The sequence below is a fragment of the Macaca mulatta genome, chromosome 2 (genome assembly GCF_049350105.2).
Source record: "Macaca mulatta isolate MMU2019108-1 chromosome 2, T2T-MMU8v2.0, whole genome shotgun sequence".
Classification (NCBI taxonomy): Eukaryota; Metazoa; Chordata; class Mammalia; order Primates; family Cercopithecidae; genus Macaca; species Macaca mulatta.
In genome coordinates, this window is record NC_133407.1 from 161,501,661 (window position 1) to 161,522,501 (window position 20,841).

Sequence of the window (20,841 nt, forward strand, 5' to 3'; positions counted from 1 at the left end):
ACATGGCAATGTAAACATCTTATCTGGAGAAGAAAGCACCCCAGAATCTTTGTGGCTAGGAATTTTGTACCTACACTTCATTAGACCAAAATTCTCTAAAGCAGGAACTGTGTTATTTCTTTCTGTATCTCCAGTGGTTTGTAGAGGGCCTAGATTTTAGTGGATACTCAAACTATGTCTTTTGAGTGCATGATTAATAGAATAGATATTAAACCTGTAGGTATCCAGCATGACTATGTGGACAAGTGGTGCCCATGAGGAGGTTTTTATCAGTCTGAGGATAAATGAGAAAAATAAGGTCAATAAGGCATCTGTATTAGCTGAAAGAAGTAGGCAGAAAATCAATAAAAATATGAGACTTAAAAGACTTGGACAGTACTATCAACCAACTTGATCTAATTGATAATTACAGAACAGTCATCCCAACAACAGAATATACATTCTTTTCAAGAACACAAAATATTTATCAAGATAAATCATATTCGGGATTATAAAGTGAGTTTTAATAAATTTAAAAATATTAATATTAAACAGAGTATGTTGACTCCAATGGAATTAAATTAAAAACAAATCACAGAAAAATGTTTGGAAAAATCACCGGAAACTTGGAAACCAAATAACACACTTCTAAACCTGAGGGCCAAAGAAGAAATCAAAAGGAAAGTTGGAAGGTATTTTAAACTGAATTAAAATGAAAACACAGCATATCAAAATTTGAGGGATGCAGCTAATACAATATTTACAGTGAAATTTATAGCACTAAATGTCTATATTATAAGAAAGGTTTTTAAATCAATGACTCCAGTTTCCAAATGAGTAACTAGAAAAAGGAGAGCAAATTAAACTAGAATAAATCAGAAGAAAGGAAATGACAGAGATCAGAGTAGAAATAAATGAAATAGACAACAAAAATATAGAGAAAAATCACTAAAGTCAAAAGCTGATTCTTTGAGAAGATTAATAAAGTTGATGAATCTCTAGTCAGACTGATCTGAAAAAAGAGAGAAGATGCATATTTACAGTATGATAAATTAGAGAAGTGACATCACTATAGATGCTGCAGGCATTATAATGATAGTCTGAGAACATCATAAACAATATTACAAATAAAGTTACGCCAATAAATTTGACGATGTGGACAAAGTCTTTGAAAGACAAACTATCAAAGCTGACTCATATATACATAAATAGCATTCTATCCATTAAATAAATTGAATTTGCAGTTCAAAATTTTCCCACAGGCCATGCACAGTGGCTCATGCCTGTAATCCCAGCACTTTGGGAGGCCGAGGTGGGTGGATCACTTGAGGCCAGGAGTTAGAGACCAGCCTGGTCAACATGGTGAAACCTCATCTCTACTAAACATGCAAAAATTAGCTGGTGGTGGTGGCTCATGCCTGTAATCCCAGCTACTCGGGAGGCTGAGGCAGAAGCATCTCTTGAACCTGGGAGGCAGAGGTTGCAGTGAGCCAAGATCACGCCACTTTACTCCATCCTGGGTGACAGAGTGAGACTCCATCTCAAAACAAAACAAAACAAAACAATCCCACAAAGAAAACCAACTAAAGGTGGCTTCACTGATGAGTTCTGCCAAAGATTTAAGGAAGAATTCATACAAATTCTACAAAAGTCTTATAGAATATCAAAAAAGGAGTCAATATTGCCAAACTCATTCTGAGGTCATCATTACTCAGACACCAAAACCAGGCAAAGATATTACAAGAAAATAAAACTATAGACCAATAGTCCTCATGAACACAGAAGCAAAATTTCTTAACCAAATTTTAGTAAATTAAACACACAAATACATGTACAAAAAGGAATATACATTATGACCAAGTAGGATTAATCCCAGGAACGAAAGATTGGTTTGACATTCAACTACATTAATATACTACAAAAGAAAAACCACATGCTTTTCTGAATAGATACAGAAAAAGTACTGATAACATCCAACTTCCATTCCTGATAAAAGCTCTCGGCAATATAGGAATAAAAGGGAACTTCCTCAACTCTGTAAAGGGCATCTATGAATGTTAGCATCATACTTAGTGGTGAAAGACTGAACGCTTTCCCCCTGAGATCAGATGCAGACAGCAATGTCTGTTTTCACTGTATCTATACAAGATTATACTGGAAGTTCTAACCAGTTCAGTTGGACTGAATCAGGCTAAGTAAGACTGAAAATATGATCTAAATTCTAAACCCAAACAAACAAAAACAAGCAACCAAATAAAAAGGCCAAAATAATTTTTTTGAAGTTGCTTCTTTTCTTCTTTTAGGCATATTTATTGGTACAAATTAGGCTAATAAATTGTTCCTGATAAAGATTCTTAGGGGGCCTACATCAGTTAAAAATATAAGAATAATTTAAAATTTAATGGTTTCTGGATCTTTGTACCTCAAAAACCCTGTTTATAGTCTTAAAATCCTTACCAAAACATGTTTTCTTTCATGTAATTTACTTTGTTGATAATGCAGAGCTAAGTTTCAGCCCCAGTTTATGAAGTCAGCATTACTGTGGTTTGTTGTGTAAGAGTTTTCTGACCACTTCTCTGAGATCACTGATCTCCCTTATCTGTGCCTATATCTAGGTACTGTGTCACTGTCCTCTCAGGAGTTATTTTTGTCCCATTTTCTTTCTTTATTCATTTGTTTATTCAACAAGTATTTATTGAGGAACCACTACTGGCCAAGCAGGCACTGTTTTAGAAAGAAGAAATGCAATAATATTCATGATGGACAAAGAGATGTTTAATAGACTCCGACCTGATTGGTTGTATCCACTCCCAATTATTTGCACACTATACTTTCTCTTTGTGTAAGGACCGAGGTGTCAGGACAATTGGTGAACACCCAGGGTTCAAGGTAGTGGACCAGTGTCTTCACTTGGAGACCACTGGCTGATCTGGCAGCCTCTCAGGAGCTAGAAGGCATGTGGTGCTCAGAAGGCAAAACTGGTTCTTTTAGCAACTCCTGTGGCCTCTTTGGGGAACAGATCACCTGGAGCAGATGTGGCTTTCTTACTAGCTAGATATATTACTTTAGGAAAATCATTCCGACTTCTCTGGGTCTTACCTTCCTCACCTATGAAAGAATAATACTCAAGAATATTTACTGAACATAGTATACAGGCACTACCCTAAGCACTCTGTGCATATTAACTAACATTATTCTCATAATAAACTTATAAGTTTCATGATCTCTATTTCTCAGGTGAGAGAGAAAAGTGAGGCACAAGGACACTAAGTGACTGCCTGAGGTCATAAAGCAATTAGGTGGCCATTAAAATTTAAACCAACTCAGTCTGGCTTGAGATTCCAAACAGTTAACCATTACACTATACTACCTACTCACATGCAGGAGTGAAATTAGACATCTATTAAGTTGTCTATCTCTAGTTACAACAGGTTAACTGGTACAAATGTAGGTTGAGAAAACGGACATATTTTAAAAATGAAATGGTAGAGATGTGTAACGCTTATGGCAACATGAGGGGCCATAATTGGGAAAATGGTCTAACCTGAATGACATCCTGATCTCCATGCATAGCCAGGATTTCCCTATCTGCGGACTTTCCATTATTTTTTTCATCAACTTTTTTGAGGTATAATTTATATACACTCATTTTAAGTGTGTAGTTCTGAGTTTGGGCAAATGTATATGCTTGGTAACTACCACTGCCACCATCCCAAAAGGTTCTGTGGTGTCCCTTAAAGTCAGCCTCTACCCACTTGCAGCCTTAGGTCACCAATGATCTGCTTTCTTTCTGTCAGTAGAGACAGAATGTCGCATAAATGAAATAATACACTATGTACTATTTTTTTAAGTCTGTATTCTTTTGCTTAGCAGGACATTTTGTGACTCTTCCTCCAAGGAGTACAGTAGATCCTTCTCCATATCCACAAATCCTATCTACTCTTCAAGACTCATCTCCAATGATTTTTTTTTCCTTACTTCAAATCCTAACCTGAATTGTATTGTAGTATGTCCTCACAGCAGGTATATAAATAAAATCACATAAATGTGGAATATTTTCTACTCAAAATTTGTATGTCATCCACTTATAATCAATCAATTATTATGCTTACCAAGTCATATCTCTAAGTCACCTCTTTAAACATCTTTAGTATTTCTTTTGGCAGGTTGACTTGTAATTTTTGCATTTGGGCATTTTATTTTCTGCATAGTATCTTGCCTTTAATTCACATAACAGGGAAGATGGAGATGAAAACCATTTCACTCTTAAGAGTAATGACAGGGAATCTTTAAATTGATAATCATTGATCCACAAAAAAGCAACATAAGTTAAAAGATAATTTAGATATCTGCCCGAGAGAGAACACTCTTTTTCTTATTTATTTATTTATTTATTTATTTAGAGACGGAGTCTTGCTCTGTTGCTCAGGCTGGAGTGCAGTGGTGTGATCTTGGCTCACTGCAACCTCTGCCTCCTAGGTTCAAGTGATTCTCCTGCTTCAGCTTCCCAAGCAGCTGGGACTACAGGTGCATGCCACCACACTCAGCTAATTTTTTGTAGTTTTAGTAGAGACGGGATTTCACCATGTTACCCAGGCTGGTCTTGAACTCCTGACCTTGTGATCCAACCACCTTGGCCTCCCAAAGTGTTGAGACTGTAGGTGTGAGCCACCGCGCCTGGCCTCTTTTGCTTTTAAAAATGTTTTAAAAAGGAACTGACAGTTCCTTTTAAAATGAAATATAAAATTTTACTTGAGATTATTATCCAATATAATATATTTCCAAATTATTTATTTTATTTGGGGAGTAATATGAGGGAAAAGAATAAATGAAGGGGAAGAGAAATTTAAAAAGCTAATAGAAAGATCTGAACATAGGAGAACTGCTTGAACCTGGGAGATGGAAGTTGCAGTGAGCCGAGATCTTGCCACTTCACTCCAGCCTGGGCGACAGAGCAAGACTCTGCCTCAAAAAAGCAAACAACCAAAGAAAAAGATCTGAACATAGAACATAGCATACAGACACAAAGAGACTTACAGGTTCACAAAGAAAACACCACCAAGAAAGACACATAGATCTCACAGAGGGGCAAATACAGTACACGCATGCACTTTGAAGCTAACATATTTTTTATGCCATAATATTCCCATCTTGTGGTATTTTAGGGTATTTCCCCTAAAAGATTTTAAAGTCAAATGGTTGCTCATTATCAGCATAAATGGGAATCACCTCTTGGCACACATTCTTAGTTGCGTCAATTAAATTAAGCTGAACGCTAGAGATTAGAAACTCCCCGCCGGTCTAGGACTTCCAGCTCTTACACAGATAATGAGGGCCAGGTCACACAGATAATGAACTTGATGCTTCTTGCCCAATTCCTGTGGTAAGAGCATGGGGGAAGATGCAGGCCCAATTCCCTTCTCTAATCCCAGCCATGTTTTTTTATCTCCCTTCCATCTTCTCTGGCTGTCCCCACAATTTATCCCCCATTCCCCAACTTCCAGCAGTACCAGCAATTCCTAGAAAGATCAGCTCCATCTGACTTCCATCCTCACCATGGCTGCATGCCTGTTTTTTGACTAGTGAGTATTGGTGTGAGGTGCAGGAGAGTATGAAGCACACCTTGTGCATGATCATCCTGAGAGAAGAAAGAAGGTGATTTCGTACTTACATGATGTTCCATTCAAACTTGATGGTGGGGATGTGACTAAAGCTTGTCCAAACAGAGCCTAGAATACTTTGGCCACGGTGATTGATTCAAGAACAGGTTGTTGGCTCAAACAGTTCCCTTCAAAGGCCTCTAGGTAGTGCTGACAGGTCAAATCAACTAGACTGCTATTCACTCCTTCATTCATTCTATGAATATTCCAGCATCAGGCATTCTGCACATACAGATGAACAATACAGGCATGGTTCCTGATCTTATGAAGCTTAGAGTACAGCAAAGGAGTAGTGAAGAGAGAGCTGAGAAGGGATGTGAGGAGGGCTTGAGGGTCTCCAAGAAGAGGTCAGAAGGCAATTGTGGGTTGTATGCTCATAAATCACCTGCTAGTGCTACTTTGGAGGCATATGAGTTGATTGATATATATTTTTTTGAGGAGAGAGAAACGAAAAAAATTGCGATTGACCCTTATAACCAGAATTTTAACTAATAAGTGTCTACTTCAGTCAACTGAAGAGATGTGGAAGCTTAAGGTGGGTATATAAACATCAAAAATGAGGAAGCAAGAATGATCAGAAAGTGTGTTGTGGGAATATGATTTGAAAAGACTTCCAGGGGAAAGTAGATTTGGAAAACAATTTAAATGTTCATGGTGGAAAATGACAGGAGAGATAAAAATTGATGGCCCTTCTGGTGTGGGCTATGGCCTATGCAAAGATGCTGTGCCAAAAACTAATGAGTGATTTGTGAGGAGGTGTCACGCATGTTGGCTTACAGGGGAAGAACTGAGAGAAGGCAGACATGGAGTTCTAGCTGGAGACTTGGATTAGATTATAGGTGATAAATTTCCATATAGGCCTTAATATTGAGAATGAATAATTGCTAGTTGATTTCCTGATGAAGATATAGGTCTTAATAATGAGAATTAATAATTGCTAGTTCATCCCCTGGCCAAGATCTCAAATTCTGGAATGCCCGCCCAACAACCTAGGTTCCTGAGGCTCAAAGGAGATCCACACCAAGCACTCAGGACATTTTGGCCAATATCCCATGTTATTCCTCCCTAGAGTTCTGATCCCATTTTCCCATCTGTGCTCTCTCCTGGGGGGATTTTGCCAGACCATGTAAGAGTCAGGAGAACATATCTTTACCTGGGCCATGGTTGGGTGAAGTGTCTGTGTAGTGGACATTTTGAATGTTGGCTGCTTTGCTTCTATTTCTTCCTCCTTTTGATAATGGCATCCTGACTTCTCACTGGAGATTCACTCCCCCCTTACTCTAAGTCTATGTAGTCTGGAGGACTGCTAGCATTAGGGATGGATCCATTACCTAGGAATGGTCAATAAATGTGGTTTCTGGAACTTTTACAGGATATCTTGGGAAGTAAGGAGATCCTAGCTTCAAGCTGCTACAGAGGCTGAAAATTGCTAACCCTGGGGAATGAAGAACAGAAAGATGAGATGAAAATACCTAGCTGTACCTGGAACACTTCTGAGATTTTTAGTAACATGACCCACTACATTTCCTCTTTTTTTGTTTATGCCAATTTGGTTAGGGCTTTCTATTACACAACTAAAAGTCCCAGTTGTGACTGTTGCCTGTCATGGCTTTTTTTTTCTCTCACAGGTCCAAGCTCTGGTCTTGACCATCTGAATTTTATTTCCTTATCTGGAAGAGGAGCCATTGAAGGGTAGAACTGCCAAGTTTCCCCCTTGAAACCTGTTTTTCCTTCAACCCTACCCTTGTCTTGAAGTTTTTTCGAGTTGGGGTCCTCCTTGCACTGGACATGAAAGGTAAGAAAGAAAAGATGATAGTATCAACCACCTAAAAGATTGTCCCCTTACTCCTCCTACTTAAAACCCTACACCTTAGCATCATCACTCCTGAAGACTTTAGAGTTTCTGACCTTTATTACAGCACCTCTATCTTGACAGGGTAGGGGTTCCATGTGAAGAAGGAAGCTCTGAGTACCCCACAGAAGTTAGAAATTTTAGCCAACAGTGATGGTTGGGTGAGAGGTTCCCATAAAAGAAGGGCTGAGAACTTGTAGATTCTGACTCATTCGACCAACTTAGACAGTCACTCCTTGTCTTTCATGAGAATCTCTACAGTGACTGATACAAGTTGTATGCTTTTTGCTTCTTGTTATCCTTCCCAAAGGGTTTGTGGTGGTTGGGTTCTGTACACAAAGCTGTTCTAGTTATCATTTTTATCTCAATGATGGATAAATTAGAGGTGTACTGAAATTCTACTATAATAATCATACATCTGTTTAGAGTTTGAAAGTTTACAAATTGCTTTTACATATATCATGTCATTTAATGTCACGAACCTAAGTCAAAAGAACCTTGAGTGGAAAGTAAGCTAGACATTAAGTCTGTGTCACAGATGGAGACACTGTGACTTACAACCATGGTTTGCCTAAGATCACACAGCTAGGAAATGGGGGCACTGGAGGCTGGGACATTCCATTCAAATTCAGGAGTCCCCGCCCTCTCCACTGTCATGCAGTCTCTCTGATAGGTCAGTTTGGAACTAAGGAAAATACAAAAGGAGTGTAAAACATGGTCTGATTGAAAAAATAAGGCACATATGCAAGACCCAAACAGCTATTTAGGATATAAGCTCTTGAAATGAAAAAGATTATGATGTCTGTCCTGTGTGTAATTCAAAAATACAAAACAAGGCTAAACAAGTGTGGGAACTCCTCTGAAGTTCTGATTTTTCCTACGATAACGACTTCAGTACTTCTTTTTGAAACATTCAATATCAAATCTTTTTACAAAGAGTTTTTGTTTTCTGTGCCTTTGATTTGCTTTTGTCCTAAGTCGCACTTAGCTGACCTGCTGGGTGGCTTGGTATAGGCTGTCGTAATGTAATGGCAAAAGTGGTGACTGAACACAATAATACTAGCTTTATGCCACTTAGTATATGGAACATAATAGGTACTCAAAAGATACTTTACTCACAAGGGAACAATATTGATAATTTAGACATTAGAAAAATACCCCACTCATTACTAAATCTGTTCTGGGATATTTGAAAACTTTTGGGGACCATACTTTAGTTATTCTGAACCACTGGACTAAAGAACAGTTGACTCAAGGCTTTAAATAGATAATCAAATTACTATCAATTTTGCTCAAGTCAGTTGCTCAAGATTTAAAAAAAGTACTTTGAATCCAACACTCCATTTAGTGGCCTCATTTAAATATTGCCCTTTTCGGCCGGGCGCGGTGGCTCAAGCCTGTAATCCCAGCACTTTGGGAGGCCGAGACGGGCGGATCACGAGGTCAGGAGATCGAGACCATGCTGGTTAACACAGTGAAACCCCGTCTCTACTAAAAAATACAAAAAATTAGCCGGGTGAGGTGGCGGGCGCCTGTAGTCCCAGCTACTCGGGAGGCTGAGGCAGGAGAATGGCGTGAACCCGGGAGGCGGAGCTTGCAGTGAGCTGAGATCCGGCCACTGCACTCCAGCCTGGGTGACAGCGCGAGACTCCGTCTCAAAAAAAAAAATAAATAAATATTGCCCTTTTCAAGTAACCACTATTTTTCTTGCCTGGAGTAGAAGCCCAACTCTGCTTTATTATACAGCAAATTGCTATATAAGTGAAGGACGCACCTGCCACGCCTCAACTTTCTTGATGTCTGCACAGGAGCCGTTGGTGAAGAGCCCTCTCCCAGGTAAGCAGGTATATATATCTTGCAAGGCATGGGCAATGGAGTAGACTGCTAAGTACACATTGTAGGATATCCGTAAATGTGTGTAATCTATGTAAGGGGTCTCAACACTGCTGATGTTCTCATCCCCTGTACAGAGGGGTCGGAAGGCTGTCGAACTGTTGCTAAACCTGCCTCCACTTTCTTCGTGACCTCTCAGAAAGGTGTCCACAGGTAAAGGTCCTTTGGCACCTTCTTGGAGGTGGCAGTTAAATGTTTCTTCCCAAAACTCCTTGGCAAAACCATTGTGGACAGACTTCCTGGGATGGACCTTCTTCAGGAATTCCCGAAAGCCTGGGATCTGCCCAGCCTTCAGAGCAAATCCAATGGTGCCTCCAACCACGTGGAAGTACTGGGGCATGGCGATCAGGGAGGAGCTGGCCCAGGCCTCACTGGCCAGCCAGATCTTGCCTGTGATATTGCGCCGGACAATCTCCTTGATGAGGGGCTCAAGGTCTGGGCCACTGGAGAAAACCACGATTACTTTGGCCGTGGAATTTTGAATCACCTCCACCACATGCTGGATCTCTTCCTCATCAGAGTACTGGGAGATGAGTTCACTGAAGTCAATGCAGATGTCCCTTTCCTCAGCTTCCTCTCGGAACTTCTCAATCCCTGGCCGCCCATAGTCATCATCAGCTGCAATTGTGCCCACCCAGTTCCAGCGGAAATACTCAATGATGTCTGCCATGGCAGTGGCCTGGTGCTCATCATTGGGGATGGTTCGGAGGAAGGACTTGAATTGATTCTTGTTGCTAAGGAGTCTGCTGGAGGAGGCGTAACTGACCTGGAGAGAACCAAGAACGTGGTGAATGAGTGAGTGAGTGAGTGAGTGAGGAGGTGCTGAGTGAGCCTCCAGGCTGTTGTGGAGGTGGCTTTCTGAGCATGCCTTGGTCTCATTTATCAACTATGCTGTTCACTGTGTACAGGATGAAAGAAAGTGTAAGGAAAAGCAGCATCTGTTCCACTCCAGCGTGAGCACTTAAGCACCTTTCAGTCTATGAGGGAGCATCCCAATTCCCAATCGATGGCTCTTCACAATGCTACCTTCAAAACTGGGTCTGGCCATAAAATCAACCCAACAATAGTGGGATGTGCTTAGCCTTTCAAGAAGAGTCTTTATGCACCATTTCATGTTTCCTCTAACCTCCTCTGTGCTGCCTCATTGGTTATAGTATATCCACGTACACAACTTTGGCCTGTTGTGCTCAGCTTCTGATCTGAACAGTTTAACTTCCCTTTACGGCAATAAACACTTTGTCCATAATCTGCCTCTGGAAGGAATCAGGTTCCCCATGGATTATAAACTTAAGGCTTTTCAGAGGAGTCCCCGGGAATTCCCTTTTCTTATTCTACCTAATTTCTCTCTTCCCATCCTCTGGTTATTCCTCCTCCTCCCTCTCCTCCCCGCACCCCAGTACTTTAGAAAAAAGTAACCTTAATTGCAGTCATTTCTGAGAACTGTTTCTTTTAGGCTCAATTAGACCATTAGGCTCAATCCCCCTGCATCACAATAACAATGACGTGTGTAATTAAATATCATCAGAAAAACCTCCCTTCCTCTCCATCCCTCTATTGTTGGATTGATTTTATGACCAGACCCACTTTTGAAGGTAGCATTGTGAAGAATCTTCCATTGGGAAGCACCTTCCAGAGCCCTTTCCTTTATTCATTTATAGGTGATGGCCAAGCCTGCTTGACAGGCTTTTGATGTGGGTCTCGAAAATCTTAGAGGCTAAACAGGAACCCTGGATAAGCTGTCTTGACATGTTTGCACTCTCTAAGACATAGCCACTTCTGCATCTGAGCAAGGGTGTGGACTACCAGGGGAAGAAAGTCTTGCCCTTGACGTTAAGAGATCGTTGCTTGAAGAAGTAGCCAAATACCATGTAAAGCATTAGTTAGTGCAGAGCTTTCCCACTTCTTTTCACATTATGGCAACACAAGGAGCAAATGGAAGAAGCTGATCAACCCTGGTGGGAGTGCTCTGACCACTCAGGCCCCACCTGGCCACCCCAAAGCTTGAGGGGATCCACATCTTTGATGAGGCTGGCTTCAGCTCATTTGCAGCACTCTGTGTCATCAAGGCTCACCACTTAGGAAGTTCCAAGTTATGGGAACATTTTTTCTGAAGAACGAAACATTTTAACACAAATAGAATTTCTTCTAGGAAATGAAGTAGCTTAATACCTTGTGTTCTCTAGTTTTTCCAGAGAGATTTTGAACTTCTTAAGAAAACAAGTCAAAGGTATTTGGGTGAATGCCTTTTTAATATCTCTCACCAATTAAAACAATTAATTTTCCATGTCCAATATTTTTAAATAAAATTTTCCAAAGCGTTTCTTCTTATCAATGGATAGTTTCTACATTAGAAACATAAAAGGTGTTGGTCTGTGAAAAAATGAGGCCAACTTGACTAAAAAGCAAGTATGATTGTTTTCTGACAAGTGCTTTTATTTTAGAAGGCATAGTATAAAATTGATTATTTTTTCCTTTATCAGAATAAGGTATTCTCAAAATACAACAGAACTTCATGAGGCAGGTGGTTAAATTAAATAATTTGTTTAGATGTTACTGTTTTCAGAGAATTCTGTTAGCAGACCCAAACGATAGGCCTCTGAATCAGATTTTTGCAAACACAAAACCTACCGTTTAAAAAAATCCATCCATTATTGCTTGCTTCTTGAGTTTTTGAAAAACAGGTCAAAAGGGCTTTAATGGAATAAAAAAATTAAAACCAATAATATTCCTCATGGATATGTTCTCTTAAGGGATATATTTATAATGTTTCCCAAGTTTTTAAAAGCAACTCTAAAGTGGGGTAAATACCATTTTGTGTCCCAACCCCCCAAAAAAACCCTCAGAAACACATAAAACTTTTTTTATTGTAAGAGGGGAGAATTTCATGAATGATTCAGAAAACTGTTCCAACCGCAATTTGTCTAGCTGGTCTGCCTGTTCCATCCACTTGGTGGCGTGGCTGGCATACAAAATACCCCTGGGTTCATGACCCCACCCGGCAGGGCAGTGGCTCCCAGCCCAGCTGCACATTAGAATCACTTCTGGAGTGTTAAAACCTCCTGACACCTAGGCTGCATCTCAGCTCAATTAAAGCTTGTTCTTTGGGGAGTGGGACTTAGGCACCAGTATGTTTAAAGCTCCCTAAGTAATTCCAATAGGTAGCCATGGCAGACATGGCAGAGAACCCCTACTGTAGATAGACTTATGTTGGTTTGATTGATAATCAAAGCACTTTTATAATTCAAATTCAACTTAACCTTATCTTTCATCCAAACCACAAAGAATTAACACCCCTCCCGCCCCCTGCCACCTTTCATGTTCTTTCTTTACTTGACATCTTAGCCTGTTGGCTATGGTGTAACAATAACTTACTTTAACTGTGTATCTAAATTTGAATATACGCAGCACGTTTACTGATACAGGCTTTGTCAGATCACTTTGGCACAAAAGTTACAAAGCCAGGGCTTCCCCATGGGAAATACCTTTAATTCCCTGAAGTAAGGATTCCGTAAATAATGACAAAACTATCTCTTGTCTCATGTATATAAAGAGATAATGGCAATCACCAAAAAAAAAACACCAAAAACCAAAAAAAACCATGGAGCCCTCCCAACATAGAAATGTAAATTTATCAAAGGTACTCTTACAAATTTTAAATATTAAGCATTCAAAAAAATAAATTTAAGGTGTAGTTTATAGTTCAATTTCAAACTTAGTGTAAGGATGCATCACAATTGAGCTAATTCTCCCACCCACAGACATTTAGGTTGTTTCCATTTTTTCACTATTATAAAATGATGTCATAGATTCATAAATATTAAACTGAAAAATGCTTTGCTCTATAGTGTTAAGAAGGAAAATGCCAGGATATAAAATGGCATTTCACATTCGTTATCTTTTTTTGGTGAAAAAATATACCATTGAATGTTTATTAAAGCACTTGCTTCAACAAACTGTTAGTATATGAAAATGCAGCCATCTCTCCACCTAGGCTGAGTTCCTGCTAAGTGGAGACTGCTTATACATATATACTGAATAAATATTTGTTGAATGAAATAGAATTTTCTCCATTTCTGGAATATGCAACACAATGATTAAGTTCCTGTATTGTGAGAAAATATGCTCTGCTTCCCTCTGAGTTAAAGTTTCAACCAGACAGTAGAGAAGCAGAGACTTTTCAGGAAATGGAATTAGGGACAGATATTTTGAATTTGAGAGGTGGGATTTACCTCATATGCTCTGATTCCTTTTAGTAAAAGCAGAAGGGAAAAAAGCATTTACTAAAGGAATAGAGTGGGAAATAAATAATTGAATGCCTCTTTTTAAAAAAAGACACAGTTTTATGCAAGATACATTTAAAAGAATTTTGGAAGAGTAGTGAAGGAATCATTGACACTGTGGACACTGGAGTTTCAGAAATCCCAAATGGTCATGATACAGCATATCAACTAAATCATAGGTCTTTTGTGCCAGAGATAAGAAAATAGCAAACTGTATGGATATTGGGCATGGCACCCCCAAGTCTGCTTCTTCTGATCCTGCTCCCAGTGCCCCATCTGAGAAGGCGTGAGTACCTGGGGAATGTAGAAGAGCCCCAGCAGATTTGCCACTGCCGTGGAGACGCCTGAGCCAGTTGCTCCCACCACAGCAATCGTAGAGGGAATGTGCTCTGAGCAGTTGCAGAACTCATCAAGGTTCAAAGAATCAATTTTGTTTTGAGCAACAAAACTCAGGGTGGCTTCCAAGGCCTTAGAAACGGTGTTGCAAGTGTCAAATATCCTGTATCCCAGCGTCAAGTTGGGAAGAAGGGCTGGGCTGCTGTTTATCTCCTCTATGGCAAATATCATAGCCTGTAACCAGCGAAACCCACGGAAATTATACCTGGAAGAAAGAAGAAGTGGAAGAAAATGGGAAGCTTTCTAGTCAATGACTTAAAGACCGGGCAAAGCTGGGTTTGAATCATGGAACTGTTACTACTCTCTGGCTTCATGGCATGCTCTGTACAGAGCCCTCTCTGTTAAAATGGGGATGACATGGCCGGGCGTGGTGGCTCACGCCTGTAATTCCGGCACTTCGGGAGGCCGAGGCAGGTGGATCACTTGAGGTCAGGAGTTCAAAACCAGCCTGGCCAACATGGCAAAACCCTGTCTCCATTAAAAATACAAAAATTAGCCAGGCGTGGTGGTGGGTGCCTGTAATCCCAGCTACATGGGAGGCTGAGGCAGGAGAATCACTTGAATCTGGGAGATGGAGGTTGCAGTGAGCTGAGACTGTGCCACTGCACTCCAGCCTGGGTGACAGCATGAGACTCCACCTCAAAAATAAATAAATAGATAAATAAATAAAAATAAAAGGAGGATAACACTTGCCTTACAGGGTGACTGTAAAGATGATGACATAAGATAATTATGCAAAATCTTCAGCACGGTGCCTCACACAGAGACAGAGAGCAATAATGACAATAATAAAAAGAAAAATAAAAATAAAAGATTGCTATTTGTAGTTCATTGAATAATTTGTATCTGTCTTCTCCAGTAATGAATTTGAAGTAGCTAATGTGAGACACTTAAATAAAAGCAATATGTAGATGTACAAGAAAAAGACGAGGGTAAACATAAATAGATTAGGATATTAATATGTGGGTGCCTAAAAATAATCTCAGATCAGATTTGCAGAGTCGTAAGTTTAGACTATGACATTCCTGAAGGTCAAGGGGAAAGAGACATGAATGATCTCATTTTTGCAAACAAATAACAAACCTATGAAAGCCATACACAGACAGTGGTTATTCTGGGGTGTACAACAGTGGTCATGTCTGGGTGGTGGAATGCTTAGTTTTAAAATTACGTGCTTTTGGCTTATTTATACTTTATGTCTAAAAAATGAACATGCATTGCTTTTCAAAGAAGAACATTTTAAATAAAAATCAAACAAGTTAACAAGAGAAATAGGGTCAGAGACATAGTTTTCACTTCCCCAGCACTTTGCTCAGCATGAGGGCTCAGGAAATGTGCTGAATCAGTGTATTTGTGTCTAGAGGAAAAAACTCGCCAGGTTCTTTCTTTATATTGTGAGTTTCACTACTTGAACTCAGTGACAGTGACAGGAGGTGAGATATACGATCTTTTGTACTGCATTGTATTGTTAGGTTCCCTAAGCTCTTGGTCTAACTTTTAATGTGATGTTTTCTGTTTACCATTTTCTTTGTTTCCTTCATGTATTTCCTTTTTTTTTTTGAGACGGAGTCTCGCTCTGTCACCCAGGCTGGAGTGCAGTGGCCGGATCTCAGCTCACTGCAAGCTCCGCCTCTGGGTTTACGCCATTCTCCTGCCTCAGACTCCCGAGTAGCTGGGACTACAGGCGCCCACCACCTCGCCCGGCTAGTTTTTTGTATTTTTTTTTAGGAGAGACGGGGTTTCACTGTGTTAGCCAGGATGGTCTCGATCTCCTGACCTCGTGATCCACCCATCTTGGCCTCCCAAAGTGCTAGGATTACAGGCTTGAGCCACCGTGCCCGGCCCATGTATTTCTTTAACTATTTGTTTTAAACCTACAAAGTTATTATGAAATATTACAGATTTTTTTTACATTAAACAACTATGCTGCTAAGCTAATTTTATTATCTTTAACATAATTTGAAAATATATATTATTTTAGGGCAAGCCTTTTGCTTGATCTTAGGTCTGTATACACACAGCACATGTACAGCTCTGTGCAGCGGGGTGCAACAGAATATTTGTCCACATGGGTTATGTGAAGGATGCCATCAGCATCAGTGCAATTCTGCACTTAGATTTCCTGCATTCATAAGAAAAATATGAAAATATTATCAATGTACTAGCTCTCATTAGAACATGAACAGAAATCTAGTTTTCTTGGAACAATTCTAGTTTTCATTTTCATTTTCCAGCTATTGGGAAGAGCAAGGAAAAGTGTTGGATCCCTTCGGGAAGTTGCAAGTCTCTCTAGAAGATGGGTCCAGATTTGGAGCACAGTCATAGTCTCCAGTGTAGATCAGGGGAGGTGACATACAGTCCACTGTATTCTGCAGAAGTCAGATCCTATTTTAAAGAGATGTGCTTCACCCTGGAGACTATATTCTAAAAGGGTCACAGTAAATTAGGGGGCATCAGATGGAGGACAAGCAGGATGATGATGGATCTGGAAAGCATATCATGGAGAAAATGACCATAAAACAGACTGTGGCTTGGAGAAGAAAATATTTGATGAGACATTAGCTCTCTTCAAGCAGCTGCAGAGAGAATCCATTGAGAGAGTTAGATGCATTCTGTCTTGGTGCGGTGGGATGAGGGGTGGGGAGGGTGGCAACCTTCCTATGCAAAAGACTTTCTAATGGCCGTAGTTCCAAAATGCTATGGACTACATTTTACAGTTTGAAGATGCCTGGGTCATGCTGACTACTGTGGTTTCCTTCAATTTAAATGCCTAAAAAAAAAAAAAAAAAAAAAAAGAAAGGAAAAGAAAGAAAAAGAAAGGAAAAGAGTGAGGCAGCCAGCACTCAGGTATTATTATCCACTGGAGCATGTAAGGTCAATGGGGGATTTTACTACTCAGGTTTGCAAGACCTGCAATAAATTTCCTTCTAGGTACTTAGTCTTCCATTAAGCAACACTGCTGTCAGGTGAATGATGATAATTTGGTCACCAAATGACCACCAGGTGCTTTAACAGGCCATGCATGGATTTTCTACTTAACATAATTAACATTTTATTTAAAAAGAAGTCTTCAAGAAAAAAAAAAAGGCAGGTTGTGGGGGCAATAAGCTTCAGCATGATTACCAATCAATCACTATCCTTGAAAAGATAGGACAAAGTTTGAAAAAAATATTTTGGGTTTGGTGCAGCTTTTCTCCAACCACTCAGAAGAGAAGAGACTGGCAGATTAGGCCCCTCTTCTTACCTGATGCATTCCACAGACTCCGGCCTTGATTTGAGATCTTGATCTTTAGCTGCTACTCCAAAATGAATAGGAAAGAGCCCGCCAAGTATAATGTCCCCTTTCTTTTGGGCTCGCTGGTCGGGCCCATAGGCAGAGGTGTGCCAGGTGAGTGCCAAGAGGACCCAGAAGCAGCAATAAAATGCCATGGTTCTGCCTTCTCTCCAGGGCGAGGGACAAGACAGCTAGGAGTTTGGAGGCTCCCAGAAGTTTTCTCCCTTGGAGCAGTTCACTCCCTGCAGTGGGGACACATGTCTACAGAGTGATTAATAAAAGAATAGAAGAAGTGGTGTTTGAATCTCCATTTCTGCCTTCTTCATTGCAGACTTGTAAGGTGGGTGGTCCTTGAGTCTTTGGAAGCCACATCATGTAGAGGCCTCCTGTGATGCCTTCTAAAAGAAAAGAAAGACAAAATGGATTCAGCTAAACCTAAATCCCATCTTGTTACGACTACTGCAACCGAGGTGGCTCAGAATTTCCATTTAGAGGGGTCTAGGGGTGGCAGATTGAAAAGGCCTGGCTTGGAGTCACATTTTTATAGCACTTATGTAAAATACAGGAAACTTCAATTGCCCATATTGGGGAAGAACTGTGTTAGGTTATGAAAGGTCAAATTTTAAAGAGGCCGTTGATAACCTAAGACCTCCGCTGGTGCTGATGCTGGATTTTAATCCATTCATTTTCCTGTGTGAATGAGGCATAAATTTGGCCTATTAGTAGCAGCAGCCCCTTTTGTTATAATAACATTAGTGATATTTTATTCAGCATATAAGTTCTTTTAGAAAATATAGGATGAAGCCGAGTGCAATGGCTCATGCTTATAATCCCAGCACTTTGGGAAGCTGAGGCAGGTGGATAACCTGAGGTCAGGAGTTCAAGACCAGCTTAACCAACACCCTATCTCACTCACCCTGTGAGTCAATTACCAATTACAGGTTGATGGGGCTAAATATCCAGCCTGCCTTGAGGTTCAGGGCCAAGCACTGGACTGCCAACTGGACACTGCCACATGAATGTTCCACAGATTCTTTGAATTTAACAGGTCCTAAACTCACCTCCCTACCGAACTTGTTTCTCCTTCACTGTTTTCTATTTTAGAAGATTACACGCCATCCACAGAGACACAAAATAAGGAGCCATCTTTTCTTCTTTCTGTTCTCATAATTGTCCTTCATTTTTAAACAACCCCCAAGCCCTATAGATTCTACTTCCTAAACCTCTCTGGAATCCATTTACTCCTCACCATTTCCAAGACTATTTTCAGTCTACCATCATTTTTTTTTCTTTTTCTTTTTCCCTCTCCTCTCCTCTCCTCCCTTCCCTCCTTCCCTCCCTCCCTCGCTCGCTCCCTTCCTTCTTCCCTCCCTCCCTCCCTCCCTCCCTCCCTCCCTCCCTTCCTTCCTTCCTTCCTTCCTTCCTTCCTTCCTTCCTTCCTTCCTTCCTTCTTTCCTTCCTTCCTACCTTCCTTCCTTCCTTCCTTCCCCTTCTGTCTTTCAGAATCTGGCTCTGTCACCCATGCTGGAATGCAGTGGCGCCATCACAGCTCACTACAACCTCAACCTCCCTGACTCAAGCAGTCCTCTCACCTCTGCCTCTTAAGTGGCTGGGACTACAAACACATGCTACCCACACCTGGCTGATTTTTAATTTTTTCTTTTGTAGAGATGGGGTCTCACTCTGTTGCCCACAGCTGGCCTTGAACTCCTGGGCTCAAGTGATCCTCCCACCTTGGCCTCTCAAAATGCTAGGGTTGCAGGTGTGAACCACCATGCCTAGCCCTACTATCATTTTTAACCAGATTTCTGCAACTCTTTCTTAACTGGCATTCCCATCTCCAGTTTTGCTCTTTTGCAATTTGCAAATCTTTGGATGCCACAGGACAAGTGCTTTGGAGCACAGGCTCTGGAGTTAAACCTGGCTTTGAATCATAGTTCCACTACTTTCTAATATGACTTTGGGCAAGTCACTTAATGTCTGTGATCTAAACAAAATAATGCATGGAGAGCCAGCCATTAGCACAATGTAACTAGTAAACTCATAGAAAATACTGGCTTTAATGAATACCCTTCCACTCTTGTCAGTTTTCTCTTTGAATGTCACACTTCAACCTTGCTGAACTTCTTTCAGTTCCTCAAGGACATCAGGCTTTTAAAATGCTCAGACCTCACACTTGCTGTTCCCCTCCTTGGTCCCTCTGGCCTAAACTTGGCCTGGAAAACATCTACTTATCTTTCAGCTTTCAGATGTCCATAATTGTGGGGTGTGTCTGGGTGAACTGTAGGCCTTCAGGTGAATGAGGAAAAGAGCTCCTTCTGGGGCGCACACAGCTTTGAGTCAAGGTGCACAGCTTTAGTGGAACACAGGTTGGATTTCAGCCCACATTAACCCCTCAGTTGTGCAGTGAGCAATTTGCAAGGCTCTTGAAGGAGGCCTTCCCTGAACCCTTAGGTGAGAGAGGTCCACCTATAAGAACATAGTCTCTTATATAAATCTTGGATCTTGAGCTTCCCTCTTGGAAGGTTCATCACACTTTATTATAGTTATGTTCATAAATGTCTGATTCCAGAGCCCAATCTCTTAATCGTTGTCATATGGTGCCTCTTGGTCCTTAGGAATTCCACCTTCTCCTCCAACAGCATTCCTAGCAGAGTGTGCTGGGCCTCAGGTGGAAGGACCACCCCAGCAGACACTCAGTTTTCATGGAATCTCCTCCTGTAATGTCTGAACATCCATGACCACCCCAGTTTTCTGACCCTAGTCCTGCTTTTAGATTTTTGGCTTCATTACTTGGACCCTGGACATATGTTCACTCATACATTTAATAAGTACCTGTACTGGGAATATAAAGGTGACAAACACATGCATGTTTACATTGTTAGGAGCTCCCAGTCCAGGGGGTAGGCATGCTGGTCTAAATGATCAGAATTTACCTTAACACTCAGAAGTGAAAAAAAGTAACTTTTTTTCTAAATTTAACTTTGCCCTCCAGCACTTAGTACAGTGTCTAAAATAGGAAATGCTGAATAAATGTTTGTCAAATAAAAGCATTAAAAAAGAAAGTACTTTGGAAAGAGAAACTAGCATTTATTGATCCAGGCATTGTACCAGGTCCCTTAAACATTCTAGGTATTTTAAACTTCACAACAATTTTGTAATGAGGGTAATACCAAGTCCACCTTCTAGATGGGGAAATAGATTCTTTGTATATTCAGCTTACTCAAGTGAGCAGTTTTGGCACTTGACTTAAGAATGCCTTAAGAACTCAGAATTTTAAGGAGTCCCGTGGACTGAATTAGGTAGGAGAGGGAACATTATAACTGGCTAGGGTTAGTCACTGAGACCTGTTAAATTTTTCCTGTGAAATATTAACTACTTGGAGAAATTTATTAACTTAATTAGTTCATTCAACAGAAAATTCATGGCAAGAAGGAATAAAGGAAGGAGAGATTTGGGGTCAATTTGCAGCAGTTAACTCTCTCAGTCTAATGTATTCTTCAAACC

The 20,841-nt window shown here is 40.5% G+C and overlaps 1 protein-coding gene across 3 annotated transcripts in view; it reads right to left on the reverse strand.

Moving 5' to 3' along the window:
- CASR (calcium sensing receptor) overlaps positions 1 to 20,841 on the reverse strand; it is a 100,517-nt gene that overhangs the window by 16,719 nt on the left and 62,957 nt on the right. For all 3 annotated transcript variants that reach the window (XM_028844591.2, XM_077993820.1, XM_015129990.3), the window contains exons 2-4: positions 17,305 to 17,732; positions 13,959 to 14,265; positions 9,266 to 10,150 (exon numbers count right to left, since the gene is read on the reverse strand). In XM_028844591.2, the coding sequence (XP_028700424.2) occupies positions 9,266 to 10,150; positions 13,959 to 14,265; positions 17,305 to 17,489 (1,377 nt within the window). In that variant the 5' untranslated portion in view covers positions 17,490 to 17,732. The remainder of the gene's footprint in view (positions 1 to 9,265; positions 10,151 to 13,958; positions 14,266 to 17,304; positions 17,733 to 20,841) is intronic.